General features: G+C 37.8%; 1 protein-coding gene across 10 annotated transcripts in view; it reads left to right on the top strand.

The window, feature by feature from the left end:
• The window catches only part of THADA (THADA armadillo repeat containing), a 332984-nt gene that overhangs the window by 91002 nt on the left and 215089 nt on the right, over nt 1–26893 (top strand). For all 10 annotated transcript variants that reach the window (XM_025260937.3, XM_025260934.3, XM_044925857.2 and 7 more), the window contains one exon: nt 4210–4301. In XM_025260937.3, the coding sequence (XP_025116722.2) occupies nt 4210–4301 (92 nt within the window). The remainder of the gene's footprint in view (nt 1–4209; nt 4302–26893) is intronic.

The following is a 26893-nucleotide window of genomic DNA, read 5'->3' as shown; positions in this document are numbered from 1 at the left end:
CTAGCTTAAGTAACATGTAGTCTTCATGCTAGTTTTTTGGTCTACATTTACAATAATTTTTTAAAACACTATGTTGAATAATATCTACATTTTAAAAACAGTATATATACTTCAACATATGGAAGTCAATTAATATATGAATAAAGAATGAAAAACCACATGATCATTTAAGCAGAGGTAAAAAGCAGTTGACACAATCTAACACTATTTCATGTTAAAAACACTTAATAAACTAGAAATGGAAGGGAACTTTCTCAATCTGATGAAGGCTATCAATGAAAAATCCATAGTCAACAATGCACTTAATGGTAAAAGACTGAAAGCTTTTACCCTCAGATTTTGAATAGGACAAAGATATCCACTCTTGTCACATCTATTGAACATTGTACTGGAGATTGTAGGTAGGGGAATTGGGCAAGAAAAAGAAATAAATAGCCAGATTGGAAAGAAGATGCAAAACTATTTCTAATTTTTGATCGCACTTATATATAGAAAATCCTAAGAAGTACACACACACACACACACACACACACACACACACACACTTAGGGTTAATAAACAAGTTTAGCAGGGTTGTAGGACACAAAATCAGTGTACAAAAATCAGATGTATTTCTGTACACTACCAATAAATAATCAAAAATGAAGTTAAGAAAACATGTGTATTTATAGAAACATCAAAAATAAAATATTTAGGAATAGTGTAACAAAAGAAGTAAAAGATTTGTGCAGTGAAACTTACAAACCATTGTTCAAAGAAATTAAAGAAGGCCTCAGTAAATGGGAAGATTTAGCAGCATTGAGGAATGCAAGTCAAAAGCATCGGGAGAATACAAGTCAAAACCTTAGTGAGCCGTCCATTTCATACCCAGTAGGATAGCTGTAATTTAAAAGATGAACAATAGCAATTATTGTGAAAGATTTGGAGAACTGGTGAAAATGAAATCCTCTTATACTGCTGGTAAGAGTGTAAATGGTGCTGCCACTTTGGCAGTTTCTCAAAAGGTTAACATAAAGTTACCACATGGCCCAGCAGGTTCATTTCTTGGTGTATACCCGAGAAAAGTGAAAACATTCACACAAAAAGTTGTACATGAGTGTTCATAGCACCATTATCCATAATAGACAAAAAGTAGAAACAACCCAGTGTTCATCAAATGATGAGTAGATTTTTTTAATGTAGTATATCCATAAACGGGAATATTATTCAGTCACAAAAAGGAACGACATGCTGACAAATGCTACAACGTGGGTGAACCTTGAGAATGCAAGCATGAAATTCATGCTTTCATGAAATTCATTTCAAAAGGTTGCACGAATGTGAAATGTCCAGAATAGGCAAATCCATAGAGACAGAAAGTCTTGCCTAGTGCGGGAAGATGGGAAATGACTGTTAATGTATATAGAGTTTCATTTTGGAGTCATGAAAATGTTCTGGAATTAAGTAGTGGTGATCATTTCTACTTTGTGAATATAGTAAAAATTACTGAAGAGTACCCTTTAAGATGGTGAATTTTATGATATGTGAATTATATCTCAATAAAAGGATAATTAATTTTTAAATGTCTTATAAGTTTATCTTTTGGTCACCTTTGGAGATTACTGTGGCATGAACTCATTATTCTGCAAAGTGGTAAATTTATGGAAATAATTCTGTATTAACTAATAACAGAATGACCAAATAGCTCATGAGGGAAAGCTTTTTTTTTTTTTAATGGTAGTTTTTCTAAAAATTATAACTAATGGTAGAACACCACTAATTTGCTGTATCTACTGGAAAAATTAATGGTAGTCATTGGCTACTAATGAGGGAACTTGAAGGTGAATGGATCAGGATGGTAATCCATCTGATCCATCTTGACATTACTCAAAGACATTATGTGTCTCCTGCCTTCAGCCTATTGAATCAAACAAGGGAGTTTTCCTTCTGCAGGTGCTCATTCAATCTGTAAAACAGTCCTCTATAGTTTTGATAAAGTGTGCCTCCTCAGGCTTCCCCTTTCCTCTCCAGGAAGTCCTGTCTTAACTTTACTGCCTCTGGCAGTCTTTGTCAGAAAGTTTGGTTTAGGGCAAGATGAACTTTGTGTATTGATTTTTCTTTTCTTTTTATGCTTTTGTGTGATTCTTTAAAAAACCCAACAAACCCCAACTTTTTATTTTATTTTGGCATGTAACCTATTAACAATGTTGTGGTAGTTTCAGGAGCACAACAGAGCGATTCAGCCATGCATATGCATGTATCTGTTCTCCACCAAACTCCCTTCCCATCGAGGCTGCAGCATAACATTGAGCAGAGTTCCCTGTGCTACACAGTAGGTCCTTGTTGGTTGTTAATTTTAAATATAGCAGTGTGTACCTGTCCATCTCAAGGTGATAGGGTCATGGATGTCTTTACTAAGTCATCTTCAACCTAAGGAGTCTTTGGGAACCAAGTCCATAGACTAGGTGAGAGGTAAGACCTGAGCTAGGTCAGAGGGGATGTCACTAGAGTACCAGGACAGAGTGACTTGTTTGGGGATATCAGGGATTTCATTAATGTTTGTTAACTGTGGAATGGATGTAAGTGAGCTTGTCCAGTTTTAGGGTTTCATTGCAATTAAGGTATGAATTGTGCCAGTGTATCTGTGGTCCATTTCAAGAGTTACCACACAGAAATTGAGTCGGTCATGTGCTTCTGGAGGAGAGGTTACACACTGGTGGCTGATACGTCAAATCTGGCCCACAACTGTGTTTTATTTGGCTCCCACAATATGTTTTTTTTTTTTTTTTTTCTTTAATTTGTTGCCAATATTTCAAAATAGAATTCACATAAAACTTAGGGTTTCTGGCTTCTGTTGAAAAAGCAGAAGACCTGGCAACACCGGGCTTACATTTTCCTCAGGGCATTAGCTTCAGCTTAAGCTTAATAGTGCCTGCCTTAGACCCAGTCCTCTGCCGCCTCTGTAACTCACTGCCTTTGTGGGCATTTGAATTTGTGATCCTTACTGCAGGAGTTTCGGGAAGCTGTTTTCTAAATCCTACATTGTTACTGTCAGCTACCTTTCTTCTTATATTGCTGTTTTAACACACTGTATAACTCCTATTTAATTAGAATATGAGCTCTGTGTTAGCAGTTAGTGTGTGTCTTCTATTTCTGGATATTCTCCATGCTAGTATACAGCCTTACATACTTAGGGAAGTCAGTACATATTTATACATCTCTACTCAGATTTGGCAAGGTAATTGAGGAAGCCCAATATCCCTGGTATAGGGCTTCCCTTGTGGCTCAGCTGGTAAAGAATCCGCCTGCAATGCAGGAGGCCTGGATTCAATCCCTGGGTTGGGAAGATCCCCTGGAGAAGGAAAAGGCTACCCACTGCAGTATTCTGGCCTGGAGAATTTCATGGACTGTATAGTTGATGGGGTCGCAAAGAGTCAGACACGAATGACGGACTTTCACTTTCACTTTCAATATCCCTGGTGGCTCAGATGGTAAAGAATCCACCTGCAGTGCAGGAGACCTGGGTTCGATCCCTGGGTTGGGGAGTCCCTTGGAGGAGGGCATGGCAACCCACTCCAGTATTCTTGTCTGGAGAATCCCCATGGTTAGGGAAGCCTGGCAGACTACAGTCCATGGGGTCCCAAAGAGTCAGACACTACTGAGCAACTGAGCACAGCACAATATGCCATGATATTCAAGATATTTTTATGATATAGGAAACTGTCTTGATACATTGGTTGGGAAGCAGATTAGTATTTTATTGGCCATATTAATAATGTGGATCCATTGAGTTAGATCTGTTAAGTATTTTCTCATAGGTAAATGATTGTAGAAAATAAAAGGGAAGAGCTAAGCTCTTTCTTGGGATATTCATCAGAGGTGATGTAGAAAAATGAATTTATTGGTTTTGTTGTTTTAAAAACTGTTACTTGATGATACAGGTACAAAGAGATAATGCAACAGTTGGTGGTTGTAAAGAAGTATAGGAAAAAGCTATGTTGTGTACATGTGGTTGGATTGTCAAGCTCAGTTTAAGAGGAAGTCCTTCATAGTAATGAAGTAATTGCTATAAAGTTATTGAAAATTGTCTTATTTTATGAACACAACTATATCTTCTTTAGCCACACACTAGGCAATCGGGTAATGGTTTTGAATGTCTAGTTTGAACATTGTAAATGTTGGTTTCATGCCATGAATATTTCTTAACCTGTATTGTGTATTTTTACACAGGTGAGAAATTCATCCACGCTTCTCTTCAGTACCTTGATCACAAGAATATTTGGAGTTAAAAGGGGAAAGGATGAACTTTCCAAAAAAAATAGGTAAGCTTCATCTAATGCTAACTTTATTTTTTACAAAATATCGTTCTGGCCAAAAATAATTTTTAGAATTTTGCTTACTTTTATAGATTGATCTAGAGCATAAAACTATTAAAAATAATATAGTAAATGAACCTATGCTGCCAAATGCTAAGCCCCTAGGCAAAAATATCTACTGTTTAATAAGTGGACCTTTCAAAGCAACAAAAATATTGGAGGTAGCAAGGGCTAAAATGTAGAGCTTGTTTCTCAGTGCAACAGCTAAAGTTGTTTTTGTTTGTTTGTTTTTGATTTAATCTTCTTCAGGTATTCCTGAAATGTCCTAAATTGCTTTTTCTTGATGTGTCATCAAGTACTAGCTTGTGCAAGATCTTTGCTTTTATAGTCACTGGAAGTTTAAATGTCTAAGGTACGCTCATCAGGCCTTGTCCCAGATTACTTCTGCATTAACCTGTAGCCAGGGGGAGTAGTTAAAGGTGTTGGCCACACTGAATAAACAATGCTCTTTACTTTTAGGTCTATTGTGTTATACTCTCTAAGATGTTTTTCTCTTAAGATTTTTTTTTTTAATGTCTGGAAAAAAACCTTATTGAAACACTTTGATTATGAGTCATCTTTGGATACAAGGCAGAAGTTATCTTTGTTGGTTTTTAAAGAAGAGAAGCTTTGAATAGTTGTTTGTTAGCGGTTGGGAGGGTCTAATGGCAGGCTGGTGGCTTGCAGTTGTTAACACTAGATGTCACTGTCGCTGCGTGTGTTATCACCTCCTGTAACTATTTAGGGTCTGATTTGGCCCAGTGGTCTTTCTCTTGATGCTCTAGAGATATATCAAGCCCTATTCCTCTCCTGCCAAAAAAAGTTGATGATCAAACTTTTAATTCAGATTTTAAGCTCTTGTTTATTAAAGTATATTTTCTTGTGGTGGAACTAAGTCTTAGGGATTAGAAAATATCATGAAATAATTGTTTGATGCACCGTTAGTAATTCTAATGAAACCTATTGGTAGTTCCGAATTGTCATTTAAATTGTTGTTTATCACCCCTGCCTGCTAAGTTGCTTTAGTTGTGTCTGACTCTGCAGCCCCTATGGACTGTATCCTCTGTCCATGGGATTCTCTAGGCAAGAATACTGGAGTGGGTTGCCCCACCCTCCTCCAAGGGATCTTCCTGATCCAGGTATCGAACCCACATCTTTTGCGTTTCCTGCCTTGCCAGATGGGTTCTTTACCCGTAGTGCCAACTGGGAAGCCCTATTTATCGTTCCATAAAATTCAGTAAATATTTAAATGGAAAGCAATTGGCTATGAATGTGAATTCCTTGAGTATACTAAGGAAATATTAGAGAGGTATTTTTGTATTTGTTTTTTAGCTGAGTTGTATTTTTAATAAGGATAACATTATTTTTTTGAAAGAATGATTATAATTTTTACTATTTGGCCCAGTTCCTAAATAAATTCTTCCTGTCACTGGTTATTTTTCTCTTTAGCTTTGCTTATTTTGTTAATAATTCAACAAAGTGCTAAGGGTTAAAATGGTTTGGTCATATTATAAGGCCATGGTAAATAGTGTATAAATAAAATATGATATGAGGTTATCAAACAAGTAAAATTAATGTTTAAAACTGAACTCAAAGAAATGCTTCCCCCCCCCTTTTACTTTTTATAAAAGTGATTCTTGGATGTGTTGCAACTTTTACTATGTATAGGATAAAATGATCAGGTTCATTTTATGTAGGTTACTTCTGAGGACGGTGGACGAACAGCACAATGAAACCACACTGCTGTGATCTCTTTCCCACATCATGCTGATGGGAAACCTCTATTATAAGTTCATTCCTCTTAAATAGGAAAAGTTACAGAATATATAACTTTCCTAGAAAGAGGGAAATTGAACATTCACATAATTGTTTTGAGTAAGGCTGACAAGTGAAACGAAGGTATTAAAATGTTAACTTTTCAAAATGTGATGAGCAGTTTTGGTAAGAGTTTTTATTTTAGTAATCTGAAGCTTGGTATATTTCATTACATTTTCAAGGCTTCTGTTCTTTGTTTAACCCTCCAAGAGTCTATTTCTTTACAGCATTGCTAGATTTAGTGTTTTCAGCTTGCCATTGTTTTAATGATTCTTCTAGTTGTTCTTTGTTTAATTATGTCATTTTGGGATGAAAATGTTTATGTACCTGTCTGCTACAATATTAAGTCCCTGAGGGCAGAACCTTTTGCTTCTATTTTGTGTATATGTGATGGGTGCTGTAAGAATGCTAGTAATAATGATGTCTTTCTTGTTGGTTGGTTACTCAGCCATTGAATAACTAAACTCAGCCAGTCAGACCTCACAGGCCGGTGAGGTCTACTTTCACAGCCACAGATTGTTCTGCCACAATCTTGCAATGTGTACTCTTGATCAGAATGGAACTGGACATAAAAACATCTGCCTTTCCCATCTAGTGGGGGGCAAAAGTGTCTATCTTGGAGTAAACAGACTTGGTTTCTAAGCATTTTGCTGCCACTGGAGATGACCTTAATAGACTCCCTTATCTGCTTTGCACTTCAGTTTCTCCATCTATAGAGCAGGAATGATAAAATCTGCATTCTGTATTCATAGAGCTATAGGGAGGATAAAACAAACTATTAACAGTTCATTTTCTTGTAAAATATTCAAAGTTCTATGCAATTAGAAATATAATTTGCTTTTTCTCTGTTACCACTTCTTTTATTATACTCATTCTATTGTCTTACATTGTCTTCTAGAGTACAGAATCAGTATCTTATCCTTATTTTTGTTTGCCTGGTGCCTAGCATAGTGTCTGGCATGGCCAGAAATACTTGAATAAGCAAGGTTTTTTTACTAGATGAGAGATGAGACATTTGGTTTCTACTCCTGCCTTTGTTGTCATAGAGCCACCATAACCAACTGAAACAAATTAGTTAACCTGTCTGGGCCTTGGTTTTCTCCTCTAAGATAAGCGATTTGGACTATCCTTGAGCGATTTGGACCTCTTGTTTCTATCAAATACTAAGCTAGGGTTTACATAATTGTTACTAGAATTGTGAGTTTGGTAAACTGCTGTGCTCCCAGTGCCTAGAACAGTACCTGCCTGGTAGTTCAGTTCATTTCAGTCGCTCAGTCGAGTCTGACTCTTTGCGACCCCATGGACTGCAGCACACCAGGCTTCCCTGTCCATCACCAACTCCCGGAGCTTGCTCAAGCTCGTGTCCATCGAGTTGGGGATGCCAGCGAACTATCTCATCCTCTGTCGTCCCCTTCTTCTCCTGCCTTCAGTCTTTCCCAGCATCAGAGTCTTTTCCAATGAGTCAGTTCTTTACATCAGGTGGCCAAAGTATTGGAGTTTCAGCTTCACCATCAGTCCTTCCAATGAATATTTAAAGGAATATTGATTTCCTTTAGGATTGACTGGTTTGATCTCCTTGCAGTCCAAGGGACTCTCGAGAGTTTTCTCTAACACCATAGTCCAAAGTATAAATTCTTTGGAGCTCAGCTTTCTTTATAGTCCAACTCTCACATCCATACTTGACTACTGGAAAAACCAAAGCTTTGACTATATGGACCTTTGTCGGCAAAGTAATATCTCTGCCTGGTCGTAGGGACAAGTTCCCCTTTCATGTATAAAGAAAGGAGCAGGGAATTTCTATGGTGGTCCAGTGGTTAGGAATCCACCTTGCGATGCAGGGGACATCGGTTCAATCCCTGGTCCAGGAACTAAGATCCCACATGCTGCGGAGCAGCTAAGCCCATGTACCACAACTGGTGAGTTCATGTGTTGCAACGAAAGATTCCCACGTGCCACATCTAAGACCAAATGCAGCCAAATTAAAAATACATATATACTTTTTTTAGAAAAAGAAAGCAGCAGAGGTTCTGCATCCCCATTAATAGGTGTGTAGAGTAGCCCTATGAAGGCTCATAATGATTGAACTCTGGAGCTTATTAGCCTTGTTCTAGATGGGTCTTTTGGATTATGAAGAATGAGAAAACATAAGTTTTACTTGTTTGTTTTAAATACTGTTATTACATTTTAATTTCCTAAAGCACCTTTCCTTTCTGTTTATTACCCCCCAGACTGACTTGGCCTGACAGAATGAATAATTGATCCTTTGTAGAATCAGAAGCGACACAGCTCTGTGATGTGGGGAGCGTGCTGGGCTTCCCACATGGCCTCCATCTGCCTTGAGTGGGCTCACCTTGGTAGTTCCTCATTCCTCACAGACAGGAGCTAAACCAATGTGATCTTTAACTCTGGTCTTTGCCTTTAACCCCTTTGTGTATTAACTGTCAGCTGTTCTAGTCCCCGGTAAATGACAAATATCAACATACATGTAGTAGTCTGAAAAGCTTTATTTTATTCATTACTTTTTAAGAGCTTATTTTTGTTTTCTTTAATTTTTTAAATGTTTAATTGGAGGATAATTGCTTTACAATGTTGTGTTGGCTTCTGCAGTGTGAATCAGTGATAAATATACATATGTCCCCTCCCTCTTTTTTTCTTCTTTTACTCAGCTTTATTTATTGATGTAAAAATGACAAAATTATATATATTTAAAGTGTGCAACATGATTTGACATACATATACATTGTGAAATGATTACTAGATTTTGCAGTTCTGTTTGGAATTTTATCTCAGTTAAGTTGAAGTTGCCCTAAAATATTTTAAACATATAACTACCTGATTTTCAAAGATAAGCCTGAAATATGATTTTCCCCTCAAGATGAAATATGAGGAATTCAGCACTTATTTCCATGAAAAGCTTTATTTTAGACTTTGCCAAAGCTTCATGCAGGTGCTCAGTACAGAGTATTCTATAGCTCTTGCTCTCTCCATGTTAAACCAGTCAGACAATAAGAATTTATAAGCATTTGTCATTAACTCAATGTTGGCACAGCAGAGGAGTCCATGAGAAATAGAAAACGTGGACCTTGCTCAGGGAGCTTACCTTTCAGCTTGGGAAACAAGAACTGTCATTTGTGAAACAGGTACAAATAGAAGACAACATAACAGTAATCAGGTGCACAGAGTAATCTGAGTAATGGATGCATTAGAAATTCATCAGTGGAGAGTTGAGTGAAGCACTTGGGTGGACTGTGTTTCTGATAAAGCTCTGGGGATGAGTCGATTTGGGGTACACAGAAACAAGTAGGTTGAAAAAGAAGAACAAAAGAGAAATAGTCTTGTTTTCAATGTTAAGTACAATCTTCATTCTGTCGTATTAGAGCGAGCTCATATTCAAATTAATAGCTTAGGATGTGTAGTACAATTTAAGGGGAAAATGTTTGTAAAAGGATCACTAGGTCCAAGTAAAATTATTTCTAATGAGCATGTTGGGAGATGTTAAATTGTTTTATTTTCCTGAGTATAAATAACAGAGACTTGCTTTAGTTATTTCCCTTAAGGTCTTAGTGGTGTAGGTCTGGAAGGATCCTCTAAGGGACATCTAATCTAGTCCAGCCCCTGCTTATAGACAGATTTTGAAGCAATTTCCAGACAGACTGGCTTCTCTCCTGTTGTTCATGTTTTCTAGGAAAAGAGATTCCGCAAGTTTTTGTGGTTACCCACTCCTTTGTTTCGGAAAGAACTGGGTTCTCAAAACTAAAATTGGGAGCTGTCGGGCAACTAGGTTTTTATATTTTCAAGAATGTAATTATTAGAATTCAGAATAGCTTATTTTATTTGCTTTGAACTACATAGTAGTTTGTAGCATGTGCCTATTTGGCCAAGCTGAAGATTCAAATTTTCTTTTGACTGTGGCCTGGATAATCTTAACATCCTCATACCCAAAGGGTTCTCGTTTTTTCCCCATTCAACAAGCATTTATATTGTGTGCCCTCTGCTTTATATTGTGTAATCCTCTGCTGGGCACTGGGATCCAAAGATGAAGCAGACATACTCTTGGCCCTAAGGAAACTGACCATCTGATGAAGAATATGGCAGTTACCTATTGTGCTAGACTCTCTGTCCCACCCATGTAAAAGGAAGGAAGAAGTAGTGAAGGAAGATGGCATATCCATTTGTGTGCTCAACATATGCCAAAGTCTTTATGAGTGTCTAATTTAGCCTTCATCACAGCCCTGAAGAATGGATAGAGTCATTGTAATTTCACCGAGAAGTAAATTAAGGTTGGTGAGGTTGAGTTACTTGCTGGAGGTCATGCAGCCAGAAAGTGGTGGAACTTGAATCCAAATCCAGCTGCATCTGCAGAGGGCCTGTGGATTTACCCAACAGCACACACAGCCCTTTGTGATCGGTGAATCACCGTTGAGAGCCTGGCTTTAGATTTTACATCCTGAGACCATGGGAAATGAGGCACTTCACCCAAAGTTTCAGTGTGGAGCCAGGACTCGCACATCTCCCTTATGGCAAGTTGATTTTAAGACTCTTGAATTACTCCCAATAGGATATCAGTGTGGCCAGTAAGCCATTTACCTCTATAAAACTCCTGTATTTGATGATAGTTGGGTACTATAGAGAGAGGATTTGGGGGTTTTGTTATAATCTTTGTCTATGGTATGATGTCTTCCAAGCTTAACCTAATGTTTTTCCAAATCTCTAATTATATTTTTCATTCATTTGTTTAATAACAATTATAATAATAGCCCTCATTATATTCGTTTTTGTATTTGAGAGGACCTAAGAAGCTACCCCGGAGGAGGCAATGGCACCCCACTCCAGTACTCTTGCCTGGAGAATCCCATGGACGGAGGAGCCTGGTGGGCTACAATCCATGAGGTCGCTAAGAGTCGGACACGACTGAGGGACTTCACTTTCACTTTTCACTTTCGTGCACTGGAGAAGGAAATGGCAACCCACTCCAGTGTTCTTGCCTGGAGGATCCCAGGGATGGGGGAGCCTGGTGGGCTGCCATCTATGGGGTCACACAGAGTCGGACACTGAAGCAACTTAGCAGCAGCAGCAGCAGCAGCAGCAGCAGTAAGCTACCCAGTCCTGTTCTCATTTTGCACATGTGAAAATTGAGGCGCTCAAGGTCACACGGCTAGTGCTGGAAATAAGGTTAATGGTTATTTTTAGCCCACAGTTAGCTCAACTAAGACATTTAAAAAATTTAGCTGATCATTTATAAATGGCGTTTCTATTAGCAACAATAATACTAGTTTGGATTCAAATATTTTGAAATTAAGCTAAGAGCCCCAGTGTTTTGATATGGTCTGGAGGTGTCATTCATGCATTTTTCACAGTTGTTTATAGAACATTCAATCTAGGTCTTTAGGCAGAGTAGGTAAATGTGTGCTTTTGGAGACTGAGAAGTAAAGTACAAGTCTTGAGTAACTCTTATTGAGAAGTTCTTAAAATCAGAATTCTGCCTACTCTGACACTTTGGCCTACTGAAGAGTTTCATGTTTCAAGTTTTTGTTCATTCTTAGGTTCACGGATCACAAGTAGGAAAACCACAAATAAAATTTTTAACCAAAAAGAAGCTCTTAAAAAGAAATATGTTCATGAACTTGAAGTGGGAATTAGTCACTGTGTTCTTAAATATTGACTCTTGCCGGGGCGAAGTAATCTTTGTTCCTAAGTACTGCTTCAGGCCATTGCCTTCTTTAATAACTAAGGCATTGTTGCTTTAGTTTGAGCATGTTCTATGGAATTTTGGCAATGCATGCATCCTCTTTCTGTGTCTCAGTAAAAGCATGAGTAAATATTTTTTCTTAGCTTTGGTATTTTTGTAGCTTACATTTTATATGAACCAGACTAATATACTGTAATACCAGGATTACATAATTTAGGACATCAGGATTTCTTCCAGAACTATGAGATAAAGTCCTCACTTATCAGGGGCTTTACAAGCAGTATTTGTTGCTCATTCAGTACCTGTAGAGAAACACCACAGAGCTCTTTTCCCAATGAGAAAATGGAGTCAAAGAGGTTAAAACCAGAGGGAACAGTTTCTTTAGAACTTGGATCATACTTCTTCTTTATTCAGAACTTGATCCTTTTAACTATTGATTTTAGTAATGTATAGTTTAGAAATTCTAGGAATTTCAGACTATTCTTATTACACACCAAGATGCCAGACTTTTAATAAAATATAATCAATAAAAAGTTTTCATTGAATACTTATGATATGCCTTTCCACTCTAATATCTCCTAAAGTAGTTTATGACACGGTCTTAGATTTAAAGGAGTTTATTATTTACTGATAGAGAAAACATGTGAGCTAGTTTAGAAAAAATGAATATCCAACTCTTCTGATATTGTCAGGGAATAGGGGGCAGAGGGAGTCAGAGGTGGATGAGGTCAGTCTCCATGCAGGAGTTAGAGCTTAATCTGGATTTGAAAGGATGGTCAGGATTTGAATAGGTAGAGAAGAGGATGTGGCCTATAAGGTTATATAGGCATGAACAAAGATATCAGTGGTGGAACACTTGTTGTATATGTCTGAGAAAGCTAGAAGATAAACCAGACCAGGGCTGAAAGCTCACAGTGGAAATATTCATTCATTCATCCATTTTTTCCATTTATTCCTAGAGCCAAGGATACATTGATCCAGGATCCTACCCTCTGTAGGCACTAGACCAGGTTCTGGAGCTATATCAATGAGTAAAACAGATAAGCCAAGGAGACTAGTTTGAATTTTACATGACATTATGAGTCATTTTGAAGTTTTAATCTTGGAGTATTCCATGATACAGGCATTGTTTTAGGAAATCATTTGAGAAGTGATTGCATTTTGTGTTCCTCACTGGTAGTATTGGAAAATATGATGCCAGACTATGGAAGAAAGTTACTTAGGAATAGCTTGTACTCTCTGTAGATTGTTAAAGCATGGTTCCAGCTTGATGTGTATTTTTTTTTAAAACATTTATTCTATTTGTTACTTCTAAATTGAGTAGTGGCTATATTAGAGGGGAATATACCTTATGTTTTGAGGATTACTAGTTTCTTCAAGGTATTTAAAAGATATTTAGTGAAAAGTAGTTTATTATAAAGTCAAGTAAGTTTTGCAAATACTGGATTAAATTCAAATTTCTTTATGACAGGACTTCTCAGAACCTTTCATATGCTCTAATAGGCTTTGCGAATCTTCAATAACCCAATGTGTTTGACCATGGATCTCAGCACATCTATTACCCTCTTGTGTTCCATCACACATACTTTAGGGGATATTGCCATGGGGATACTGGTCGAGGCAGGTGAAAGGCATGTTTCCAATCATTAGGAGCTGTACCATACAAAGGAAGATATTCATTTCAGGTCTATCTTGGTAGCAACAGAAGGACTTCGTTTTAGTTGCAGTTAAATATGCTGTAAGTTATCTTGAGTTGTCAGGTAAAAATTTAAGATGGTATCCTCACATATGGTAGGTGGTCAATAAATATGAATCAGTAAAATCTCATAACTTTAGACCTTTTAAAATCGTATATATAAAATGCTTCTTTGGGAGAATAAACTTTACGCCAAATTAGTTTCTTCTACCATTTTGTCAGATGAAAATAACATCCCTTTTCCCCAAAGCTTTGATCATTGATAATGGGGGAAATAGGGCCTACACCATGGTTGATGAACTTAACAAGGTTAGTGCCAAGCCCATCAGAGTATGATGTATGTATCTGTGTGTGTGTGTATGTGTGTGTTTGTTGGGAGGGCAGATAGGGAGAGGAGAGAAGAACAGTAACCAGATTTGAAATATAATAGGTAAGACTTTAGGACCTAGTAGTATGGCTGAGTTCTATACCTTAGGTCTGTATGTCTTGCTAGCAGCATCTTGTTGTCCTTCATCAAGGACACTTGGAGCTATTATAAATAGCTCCATTGTAAATATTTAAACAGAGGCTTTAAATAATTCAGATTTGAAGCAGTTAGAGTGCTTTTGGCTGCAAGTAACGGAAAACTCAAATAAAAATTTAAACTATAAGGAAAAGTTACTATCTCAAATACAACCAAGAAGTTTTAAGGGGGGGTTGATTTATTCATCATTGATGCATTTGATGAAGTTGATAACATCACCAGAGACCCAGGTTCTTTCCCTTTTTCACCTTGCCATCCTGGATGTGAGGGCACTGGCCCCAAACAAGCTTTCTTCCTGATTTCAAGATGGCTGCCACTCCTGCCATCACATCTCGATGCAGCAGATGCAATGTGCAGTGGCTTGTGCGTCCCTCTTTCTTTTTGAGAGTGACAACACCACCTCCTGTGTGAGTTCCCACACTCTCAGCTCCACACTCTACAGACTTCCCTTCAACATCTTTTTGGCAGTGTTAACATCTTAGTATGCCCCAACTTATCCCAGACAATGGATCCACCATAATTAACTTAGACTAATTAGGATTCTCCAGTTGGGTCTGGGGTTGGTGCCAGCCCTCCCTGAAGCATATGACTACGGAGAAAAGGGTGAATACCCAACCAAAGTCAAATACTGTTAAAGAAAGGATGGGGTGAGGGAATGGATCTTTATTAGGTGACTAATAATGTCTGCTGTTACATCCTTCTAGGCTATCTCAAAAGCTGTGAAAATGTTTTCATTTCATTAGGAAGATAAATTATATATGTGGCATTTTTAGCCTAATAGGAAAGTATGTTTTCCCTTTATTTATGCAATTCCTTCATGTAATTTTTAAAAGATATGAAGTAGTAAAAGTGTCTGGCTTTCTGTATCACTCCTATAGGCAAGGCTTCATTAAAAATTTTTGCTTAGGAACAAAGTTTTGTCTTTACACATGAAAGAAGTTTTGTATAGCTTCTTTCTGAATAAAATAAATATGAATTTCTAAGTCAGAAAATGCTACTTTGCAATATGAAATATCTCTCTGATTCATAGCTAACCTCCAACAAGCTAACAGAGCATTAACATTGTTTTTATTATAAACTCTAACTCACTTTGGAATTTGACCCATATTACAACATTGATTTTGTTCTTGTAGGGTCAAATGGTATGAAGTCAAATCTAAATTTATTGAAATTGGTACTTAATTATTTTTATTTATAAACACAAAATCCCTGTTCTATTTAAACTGAGCATAGTATTTTGATGTGACTTTTGGGGCCTCTGAATTCAAATTAGGCCATCTGTCTTGAATGATTTCTCTATCTTTATCTGCCGGGTTTCTTTCTTTTCTGTCTGTCCAAACTGTTACCATTTTATTCTGTACAAACTGCCTCTGTAGAAGTGGAACATGTCTGGGTCACAGTAAACCAGCCCAGTTCAAAGGAAGCTGGGGTCAGACTGGCTACATTTGACAAGGATCAGTAAGTCTGGTCCAGGTGCTAAACCTTAGCGGTCTAGAATTTTCTACTGCAGAAGCACATCCCTAGGGCCATCCATTGCTCCTAATACATCTTTGTCTTTCTTCTGTTTATCTCTATGATCACTCGTTGTGAATAGCTAATTTAGACACATAAAAACGATCCTCCATTTATAAGCACACTTCCTCCCTTTAAATTCACTTGATCCCGTTTTCACCCCCCTACAATCAGAGCCCTCCCTCCTAGGTCACCGGTTTCACTCTTACAATTGGTGGTCTGTTTAGATGGGTCAGTATTTTTTTTTTCTTCATCATTTGTTCAACGTGTTTACTGTGTTCAAGACACTGAGCACTGAGGGGAGTACAGACCTTTGTGAAGTGTGATCTGTGTATTTGAAGAATAGTGGAGGAGGAGAGCTAAGACTTGAACTCAATTGTCATGCAAGGTGGAAAAGCCACAAGTACTCTGATAGCACCTTTCCTGTCCCTCAAGGGAGAGCTGGAGTGCGCCACTCATTCCGCTTCCTGGCTTCCTTCCGGCAGCGGAAGTGCACCTGTAAGAGCTCACACTCTTCAAAAGCTCATCCTCTCTAAACCCTTCTCCTTCCCTTCCCAGTTCTACCATTTAGGTGGGAATATCTCACGTGGCCATTTCTTTATCTTGCCTTTGTTTTATCTGTGGGACAAGCAACGATTCAGATCATAATCAGTAAACGAGAGGGCAGTATTAATGATATCCCTGCCCTGTCTGTATTTGGAAACGCAGTTCTCTGTAGTGAACTTCACGCCTCTGAAGGTGGTGAACGCCCACTTTTTTTCCCAGAAACACACCACAAGTCATCCGCTCTGCATCCTTTCTGCTTTTAATTAAGCCAACTTAATTTTCCTAAGCTTCAACATGTTAGGGAAATAAAAGAGAACTTCTCTTCAATGGTGTTCTCTTGCTTTGATTAGCTACTAATGCTGCATGTAATAACATAAGGTTTAACTTTTTATCGTTGTTAAAATATAATGTTTCAGTGGAAAAGTATATATTTTCTAAGGGATACCTGCAGTGCCTCCATTTATAATATTTATGTCTTTGGAAAACATGTTTCAATTGCCAGATGATCATTTGTAAATTGTGGCCTTTCTACAGATGGACATTTCTTTCTTAAATAACTTGCTTGTTCTTTTGCTTCTTGTTTTCAACCCCAACTGCCTTTAGAATTGTACTGCCAAACTGGTTGGTTCACCCATGAAAATTTAATTCCAGGGAATTTGTGGCATTTTCTGTTTAGGTTTCTTTCTCTGGAAATCTCTTCCTGTCCCCACCCTCCATTAAATTAAAATGTAATGATTTTTCTTGGTTTTGTAAATAAAACTCTTTCTAGCATTTTTCTAGCATTTTAAAATAACATTCCTTATGATAGACAAATCATGGTTAACTTAATAATTCTCTTACTATTAAATATTTAGTTTTCCCCTAATTTAAAAAATATTTTTAATAATGTCGTGGTGAGTGTCTTTATTTACAAAGTGTTTTAATACGTAGGATTATTTCTTACAGATAGATTCTCCTCAGTGTGATTTCTTGGCAACAGTATATAACTAGACTTCAGATTCTTTTTATGTATTGTCAGAATTCTTGATAAATTAGTCTTGAAAAATGATTTCCCCCTGTCACCCTCTTAACTCAGGAATTTTCATTAGTTCTCTGTTGTCCATGGTCTAACATCTCTGCCCCTTTAACTGGCCTTTGTCCTTTTTGTTAAATCTTTTTTTTTTTTTTTTCTTGTTTTAACCAACTGTCTGCCATTGAGCATTTACAGTCTGTCTCCTTTTTCCATGTTATAAAAAGTGGTATAAGAAATACCTTCATAGTTTTTAGATTTTCCTATGTTTTCTGGACTATTTCTTTGGGATAAATGATCAGAAATTGAAATACAGAATTAAAGAATATAAACATTCTATGAAACTGATAGCCAGACTTCCTTTAAATAAGATAACAATTTACAAATTTGCCAGCACGTATAATCTTTCTAGTAGTGGGTATTGTTCTTTTTTTAAAGCAGGTTTTTGAGAAGGTGGGAGGGGAAAATTAGCATGTTTCAATTTATATTGCTGTTATTAATGATAAGGTTGAACATTTGCCCACATTATTTGTTGGTTAATTGTATTTTTGTCAGTTTAGCTTTCAAGGCCCTATATAATTTGAACCTGCCCTTTTCACCTTGTCTCCTATTAATCAAACCCACAAATATTTATTGAACTTCTACCAGCTACCAATGAATGCATGTAGTCTAATCAAGCTAATCTAACTACTGTTCCTTTCAATGTTATGATTTTCCTTTTTGTTGCTTTTGTTCGTGTTTTTTCTGTTCCTAAAATGCTTATCCCTTCTTTTCTGCTTACAGCATGCTGATTTTCCCCATCCTTTAGGGTTCACCCTGCATCTTTTTTTCCTCTGAGACATTTTCCCTGACTTTAATGTGGCTTCCTTGAGAGCAGGGCCTGTGTCTGATGCCTTTTCTTTGGCCCTAGTATCTTGTAAAGGGTCTGCCTTACATAGGAGGCAAAGAAGTGATCTATTGATGTTGCTAAGAAAATGCATGTGGTGTTCAGCAGCTCTTGATTTAACCTTTGACTCTGACCTTAGGCAAGTTTAGTTTGTTGAGTCTCAGTTTCTTTATCCCAGCATCATCATAGATTGGAGATGATACTTCAGTCTGCCTCCAGAGTTGCTGTGAGGAGTGAGTGTGATAAAGCTCATAAAGGGCCTGGTGCAGTGGTACTTGGTATACAGGAGGCTCTTTCAGTGAGAATTGTTTTTAAATTAGCTGAATGAATCATGCTTGTCCTGGCAGTCACTGGTTTCCCTTTTCTTAGGCCTCTTCCAGGTGTACCCCAAATGATGTGTGCTGTCTCTTTCTTGTGTTGGGATTGCTTCTTGTGAATTAGTTTGTTGCTGTTCAGTTGCTAAGTTGTGTCCGACTTGTTGCGGCCCCGTGGACTGTAGCCTGCCAGCCTTGAGGTTTCCCAGGCAAGAATACTGGAGTGGGTTGCCTTCTGCATTGGCAGGCAGATTCTTTACCACTGAGCACCAGGGAAGCCCATGTGAACTAATTAGGTACTCTCAAATCAATTCCAAGTTATTCAGGGGAGGAATTGTGTTTTAAATCAGTTGCATGTCCTAAAGCAATGTGTATTGATTGGTTAGGTATAGCTGAGTAACTTTGGTAGCAATGAAAATAAGGGCAAAGCAGTGATGAAGATCTCATTTCTGTTTTTTACTGAAATCTTTACTGGACCTTTGCTAGAAGAAATTATTTTATTTTAGGGTCTTTAAGAAACGCTTAGTTTTGTTGCCTGTTCAGCCAACTGGAGTTAGTTATCCAGTAGAAAATGGTAAAAATATCCAGATAACACCACTGGATTTCACTTTTCCATATAGTGTTTCAAAGTGTTGTATTCATTAATATTTGTGAGAAACCTATGGTTAATACCACCAGAAGTCATAAACTAAACCAGATTTCCCCCGTTTTAGCTTTCACATGACTTGGATTAACAACAGTGTTACTCCCTAATTTACACCTGGGATTTAAAAACCTTCTCAAAAAGCTGAAACAATGATTCATATTTAGTCACCATATGACTGGATTATTTTCATTTATTGAAAATATAAACAAGAAAAAATATCCTGGATAAAGAGCTCCATGTATTTTAACTAGTGACAGATGCTATGATCAGAATTTCTACTTAAGTCAGGCATTTTTGACATACACCTCAAGCCTCGCAATTAAGCTTTATGCCTTTCCAAACATAACAGTTAACCAATAAACCAAAATATCAGCCCGGTCTGGCTTAGCTCAGCGGTCTTTTGATTTCTTCCAGTCTGTTTGATGTGGAGGCTTATTGAGATTTATCTACTGAGCTGTTCATAGTTTGTAGGGCTGGCTATATTATATAAGATTCCATTAGTGACGGGAGAGTGTAGACAGTCTCTACAGTGTAGATAATTTAGTCAGTTGTGCTGGTCATGGTTTTGTTGAAATTTTTAAGACTTCTGTCAAGATTTTGAAAAACTTATAGTCAATGATTTTTATTTCCCAGTTTATACCATAGCCTCAAAACAGATATAATTTGATTGGTCCAATTTAGTTGAAAATTTCTGTCAGTAGAAATCTCTATGTAGATTGAAAAGTTTTCCACTTATTGGGACCAGTTTATCCACAAGGGAGATAAAAATAAAAAATATACAGTAAGCAATTATAAATGTTGGGTATGCTACATGCTAAGTCATTTCAGTCACGTCTGACTCTCTGTGACCCTGAAGACTGTAGCCCGCCAGACTCCTCTGTCCATGGGTTTCTCCTGGCAAGAATACGAGACTGGGTTGTCGTTTCCTACTCCAGGGAATATTGGGTATACCTAATATTGGGTGAGTTAGATATCATTCCATTATGCTGTTTGTGATGATAATAGCATCAGTATCCTCAACTTTATAACATAAAAGCTGCAGGGGACTTTCATTAACTTATGCCATGCAATCTGGAATACTCAGTAAGATAATTATTATTGTCCTCATTCTAAATGACACACTTGGAATTCATATTATTTATTTGCTACGTGTCTTGTATCTAGTACGAAGCAGAGCTGGTGTTCAAGTTCAGATACAACTCCCAAACCAGTTATTTTTGCATTTCGTTAAAGCTTTTTGTTATATAATACACAATATTTCTAAAAGTAACAATGTCCTGCCAAACAGCTTTTCAGTGGTTTAATCACATCCTCTTTCCTAAGAAGTAGATTAAAATTACTCATGTTTACCCTGCTGGAGATAAGAGAATAAGAGCATATTGGAGGAATAATAAAATGTATTCATTCTTTCTGCCTCAGTTGCCTCATGTGTTGAATGGGGGAAGTAACTAGTACTCACCTCATTGGGCTTTGAGGTGGATTAAGTGAATAAATGGGGCTTCCCTGGTGGCTCAGATGGTAAAAAATCTGCCTGCAATGCAGGAGACCATGGTTTGATCCCTGGGTTGGGAAGATCCCCTGGAGGAAGGCATGGCAACCCACTCCAGTATTCTTGCCTGGAGAATCTCCGTGGACAGAGGAGCCTGGCAGGCTACAGTCCCTGGGGTCCCAAAGAGGCGGACATGACTGAATGACTAAGCACAGCACAGCACAAGTGAATAAACAAATGCGATTAGAAGAGTGCCTGGCATTGAGTAAATGGTAATATGTTTTGCTGTTATTGCCTTCATTTACTCAGCAGGGTTTATTCATCCGTTGCTACATGCCAGGTAATGTACTAGGTATTGAAAGGTAAATAAGTCCAAGTCTTTGGTCTCACAATCAAGGGAAGGAGACATACAGCAGACTATACACCATTGGCATGAATGTTCTACACAGAGGTCTGCAAGGAGAGATTTGGAAGCATGAGCAGAGATGAGTACCTGCTGTTAGAAAGGCTTCCTGTAAGAATGCGGGCTGAGCTTGATGTAAAAGTTAGCCAAGAAAACAGCAGAGGAAGAAAAGGGAGCCAGAAGGACAGATGACAGTGGTAAAAGGTTGGTATGAACACATTTCCTCAATTAGGATTTCTTGAAGACTTTCCCTAGTAGTCACAGTATTGTTGTTCAGTCGCTGTCATATCCAGCTCTTTGTGACATGATGGACTGCAGCCCACCAGGCTTCCCTATCCTTCAGTATCTCCCAGAGTTTGCTCAAACTCATGTCCATTGAGTCGATGATGCTATCTCACCATCTCATCGTCTGAATAGTTACTTGTTTAAAATATTGACTTATGGAATGTTTTTTATGGAGAATATTATGAAGAACTATGTTTTAAGGAACACACTTTGGGAAATTGAGTAAATCTGGTGGTGAGAAGTGAGTGCAGGTCAGAAATGGGATAGACATGGAGAAGGGGGTATAGTTAGAGATATTAAGTCAGTTTAACAGTATTTAATGAAAAATGAAGAGACCGAGGGACAGGAAAGGAAGATAGCGAGGTGAGAGCAGATTCAGGGCTTAGAATATTGTCTGGGGCTGACGGTGCGGTTTACAGAGGTGAAGATTTAGGAGAAACATTGGGAGGGTGGAATGGAGGAGATTCGGACTTCGGTTATTGGATCTGTTTTGAGGTGCCTGAGGGACACCCAAGGGAACATACTCATCACACCGTTCATTGTCCTGGGTCTGGAGCATATGAGTGAGTTCTGGGCCGGGCGAAGGAGTCATTCGTGAGAGATGGTATTTTATGCCAGGAAATTGACTGAGAGAACCCAGTCGGGCGAGCGTAGACTTGCTGGGGCCATCACTGTTTAAGTGACGTGTGGAGAAGGAGGATCTCTCAGCAGAGGTTATTTGGACAATCTAATATTCTTTGGGACAGTTCTGATATTCTTTGGGACAGTCTGATATTCTTTGTCAGTTCCCTGTGCCCTCTTTTCAAGATCTATGAGTATTTTGTTTTTTTGTGTGTGTTTTTTTTTTTTTTGGAAAGTGTCTGACTCCACCCATGCAGGAAACCTACTTTGCGGGCCACTCCTTCTCCCAGGAATCTGAGTAGTTGTAGAAAGAGGCACTTCACCCACACCCTGAGCTCTCTGAGGAGAGTGTGAGAGACACCGCCCAACCCTTCCAAGCCCAATGGTGGAGGGTGGAGCCATGTTGCGCTGTTAAGTTTTTGAATATGAGGTCCTTCAGTGTAACTGGAAAAATCATGAAAGAGAAGTATTCCACTAGATTAAACAAGTTCAATGGGTTTTAATTTTCCTGATAAACTATTATTAAGAAATTGTTTTGGAGATTTACTCTCTGAGTAGGATTAGCTAACCTACATTTTTCATTTGGATAAGTAGTTCTTTAATTAGAAACCAAGATTAAGGGAATAGTTCCCCATTGCTTTATATAGTGTAGAGAACGTATGTGAAAATGCCAAATGAAAGTTTTCCTCATGCTAGTGAGGAGCAGGGAAAACAAGAGGAAATTATAATATGTTAAGGGAAAGGATTCTGTTCTCCCAGCATGCCTGCTTTTATCTTCAATTCTGGAAGTCTCTGCCGGCATTTTTTTTTTTTCCTAATTCCCTATTCTTGTCGTGCCAGAAGTTGCATATTTCTGGCAGAATGTTCATTACTGGCTAGGGGTGCAGCAAAAAATCCTTTGCCAGAGAATTAAGCAAGCAGAAGTCTGTCAAAACAAATATTCTAGTTTGAAAATATAGTCCTGTTGGGGGGGAAGGGGGAGGGGTGGATAGTGGAGGAGGCCAGGGCATGTTCTAAGGCTGAGTATTTATTTCATAAGAATTCTGTGTCCTAAAAGATTGTTGCTGGTAGGAGTGCTGGAAAAAAACAGGATTGTGGTACATTAAATGTACCGATGAGCAAGGATGGATTTTGGGGGATTTTTGGTTTGCTCTCATGTTTGGTATTTAGCTCCTATAATGACAGCCTTTGCTAAGAGTGAAACATTTGATAACAAATAGCCTGTAAATTTAATTGAAGAGGAATTTAACAAAACTTATGTTTACATGGAAAAACTCTCAGGCCTGAGGATATTAAACATGTATAAATAAACATGCACATAAACACACAGTCCACTTTATAAGCATTTATTTGACTGGGAAATGCCAACTTTGTGTAATTTCAGCCTTAAAAGTATTGGCCTATTGATTCTGAAAAAGCACAATTTTTTTTTCTTCCCAACTTTTCCTTGTACCTCTCTTGTTACTTTAAAAGAAAATCATTTTATAGAAGAATGATTATAGATTGGACAGATGTCATGTTTTGGGATTTCTTTGCTGTTTAGTTCCTTAAACCTATTATAATTTGCTCTTCAAGTTGGAGAGACATAGACTGACATTTGTGTTACTTTCCACTGGGATATGGGGTGGGATTAACCATATTAAGCTCCTAGGATGAAAATCATCACACACACAGGTGGATTTTGAAGATTTCCTGACCATATATCTGCCTACAAATGATATTATTTTTTGAAAGAATTTTAAAAACTAAAATGTGCTGCATTGTAATATTGAAGTAAGTGATCATACATAATAGAATGTCTACATAATAAAGAAAAGCCCTCAAAGGAGTATTAATGAAATGCAGACTGCTTTATTCTTATCTCCTTTTAGGCAAGTTTTAGACTAGGTGCCATCTAGGCAATTCAGGGAACACATATGTGCCTTTTTCTGAAGTAGTGGGCGAAAACCTTCTTCTTGGTCTTTGATTTTCCAGTTTGATGTACTTTAGTTACTGGAAGAAACATTAATTAATATACTTAAAACAATATAGTAATTCAAAAGAATAAATTTTTTTGGAGGGGTTGAAAAGATCATGGTGCACCATTGGAATTTGCCTTTAGTAAATGTAACATTTGTTTTCTAAAGAATTATAACAACATACTTAAATTCCAGAACAGTAAGCAAAATAGCTTAAGTTCACTGACTTGAAAAAACATTCTTTTATACTGCATGGTTCTAAAATAAATACTTAAAAGAAACAGAGAGCAAGCCATTCTATCTTGGATTTCATTTTCCTTCAGATAGAACAGCTAGAACAAACATTCTTGCTAGTTAACATTGCCTGTGTTTTTATGAAGTTAATAACTGACCTGTCAATCATGTCCTATATAAATACGGTAGTTGAATGCTTTCTGCTTTAGAAGCACTTTTATTTACAAGAGCTGCCAGCCAAGATTTCCAAAGGACTCCACGGGCTGTTTGCTTTGATCTGTTTTGAGGGCTGGTCTCTTTATACCTGTTGGTTCGCTATTTATGATACCTTTGTGTAATCAGGTATGGGGAGAGCAGATGTGCAGAATAAACACGTCTTAAGGAAACCAAGGCTCAAGAGAAATCATGTAATTATGCACCAACAGCTTTAAAAAGAGAGAGAGGGCATATTTCCTTAAATCAACTGAGTTGCTGTTATGACAAGAGAACAGATGTTGTGGTATTCACCCCAGAGAAGGAAAAGATGCTCTCTTAAATCTGAGTTTGTAATGAATGGAGGTGGTGTGTTTATCCCTACCCTTCAAACTGTTGCTCTCCTTTTAAATTTTTAAATTGCTGAGATGTTCCAGCTCCTCTCGGTTGACTTTTTACCTTTGACCTTTTTTCGTTTGCTCCTTGCCTCGCAAATGTTTACCACATGTCTCTATCCAAATAATCGTCTCTCTGTGGAAAGAGTTACCTTTGCGTTTTGAACTGAAAGATGCCTTTTTATGTTTAAGGCAGGTTTCAGAAAGGGATGACTTTTTGTTGTTGTGTGTTTTCTTATTTTGCTTTGGGGTCCGCCTCCTAAGGGATCCTGAAAGCCAAATTCATCTTTGTATCCCCCACCATGCCAAGCATAGTGCCTCTGATAGTGTAAGGGCTCAGTCATGAAAGAATGGCAGAAATTAAGAGAAACCCAAATCCTTTTGTCTTGTTTCCAAATTGACCTATTGATCTTTTGGTTTCTTTCATTTTTCAATTAAATGTTGCCCTAATAATTCCTGTACGTTATATTTACATATTGCTTTTCTCTAGGAATCTGAATGTTTTAATATATTGGAGAGGTGCTTAACTTCTATTTTATTTTAAAATTGGAAAGCTTCCCCTACTTTTTCTAAAGTAGAAAACTCCCCATCACTTTGCAGTGCTCTACTGATTTAGAGATTTCCAGGCACTTGGTGTTCCCCTGCTACTTTGGGCAGTTCTCTTTATCCTTTTCATTCATATCCATTTTACTGACATGTTTTGGTCAGCAACTTTTCGTCTTGTGACACTGGCATGAATCGTAGACTTTCTAAGGAAGGGTGCCTGAACATGTCCTAAGGTTTAGAGAGCAGATCTGTTATTAACTATTTTCTCCTTGCTGTCATTATTGCTCAGAAACGTTTCAAAATCCAGTGCCTTGAGCTGATATGATTGCTACTTATTTGATTCCTTATTTATAGTTTTACTTTTTTTGGTTTTGCTTTTTCTTCCAATTTTATTGAGACATAATTGACATACAGCACTGTATAAATTTAAGGTGTATAGCATAATGATTTGACTTACATACATCAAGAAATGCTTACCACAGTAAGTTTAGTAAATCTGTCATCTCATATAGATACAAAATTAAAGAAATAGAAAAAAATATTTTCCATGTGATGAAAACTCTTAGGATTTATTCTCTTAACAACTTTCATATTTAACACAGAGCACTGTTAATTATATGTATCATGTTGTACATTATATCCCTAGTATTTATTTGTCATATAACCAGAAGTTTGTTCCTTGTGACCACCTTCCTCTGGATTGTAACCACCACCACTGCTGGTAACCACAAATCCGATCTCTTTTTCTGGGAGTTTGTTTGTTTGCATGTTTTTGAAGTATAATTGACCTACAACACTATGTTAGTTCCTGTTACACAATAAGTGATTCAGTATTTCTAAACATTTCAAAACGATTACTGTGATAAGTCCAGTTAATGCTGTGTGACCATACAGATTTTAAATGTTAGCTTATGTAAGATAATCAAAGTATAAAATACAGCCTCAGATATGGTATTTTCAGCATATTCAGCAGCCTTCCCCAGATAATCACCTGCCATAGTGTAAAATCATTTTGTAAACTTCAAGGTGGATTAAAGCTTGCCTTTACATTCTGGACTCCCTCTTCACAACTTGTGGGATCAAAAGTGGGAAAGTCCTTGGGTCACCTGGAGCCAGTGAGAGCAAGAGAGAGCAGTCATGTCACCTTTGTTGAGGTGCAAGACTCCAAAAGGTATGAAATTGCCCAAATTACATTTGAGCATTCTCAGGCCTTTGATTGCAGAACCTCTGTTAGAAGTTGAGTGACACAGGGCAGCCCAAGATCAGGTCAAAGAAGGAAGCAGGACTAAGCTGCAGTCAGCCATGCCCCAGACACCGTGGAGGAGACTGCCTTTCTGCATGATGTGCGCAGGGACAGTTTTGAAAGTCCATGGTACTGCTTAGTTGGCAGACTAGCGAAAGGAAAGTCCCCTCCAATATTTTCATTTTGCATTCGTCCAAGGCTCAAACCTATAATTAAATTTTCTGAACAAAGACCCTATTAACGCACACCATCCAGATTGATGACTAACAGCTCTTCCTTCCAGGTCCATAAGGAAATCTGTAACGCTTTATGCAAAAATAAAGACCCTAGTCAGGGGCTTTCCAGGTGGCCCAGTGGTAAAGAATGTGCCTACCAATACAGGAGATATGGGTTCAGTCCCTGGGTCAGAAAGATCCCCTGGAGTAGGAAATGGCAACCCGCTCCAGTATTCTTGCCTGAAAAGTCCCATGGACAGAGGAGCCTGGCGGGCTACAGTCTATGGGGTCACAAAGAGTCAGATGTGACTGAGCACATACTTTTCAACAGAATAAAGATTT

This window comes from Bubalus bubalis, chromosome 12 (assembly GCF_019923935.1).
Source record: "Bubalus bubalis isolate 160015118507 breed Murrah chromosome 12, NDDB_SH_1, whole genome shotgun sequence".
NCBI classification, from domain to species: domain Eukaryota; kingdom Metazoa; phylum Chordata; class Mammalia; order Artiodactyla; family Bovidae; genus Bubalus; species Bubalus bubalis.
The sequence above is the reverse complement of the archived record's forward strand: the minus strand, read 5'-3'. Positions and strand labels throughout refer to the sequence as shown.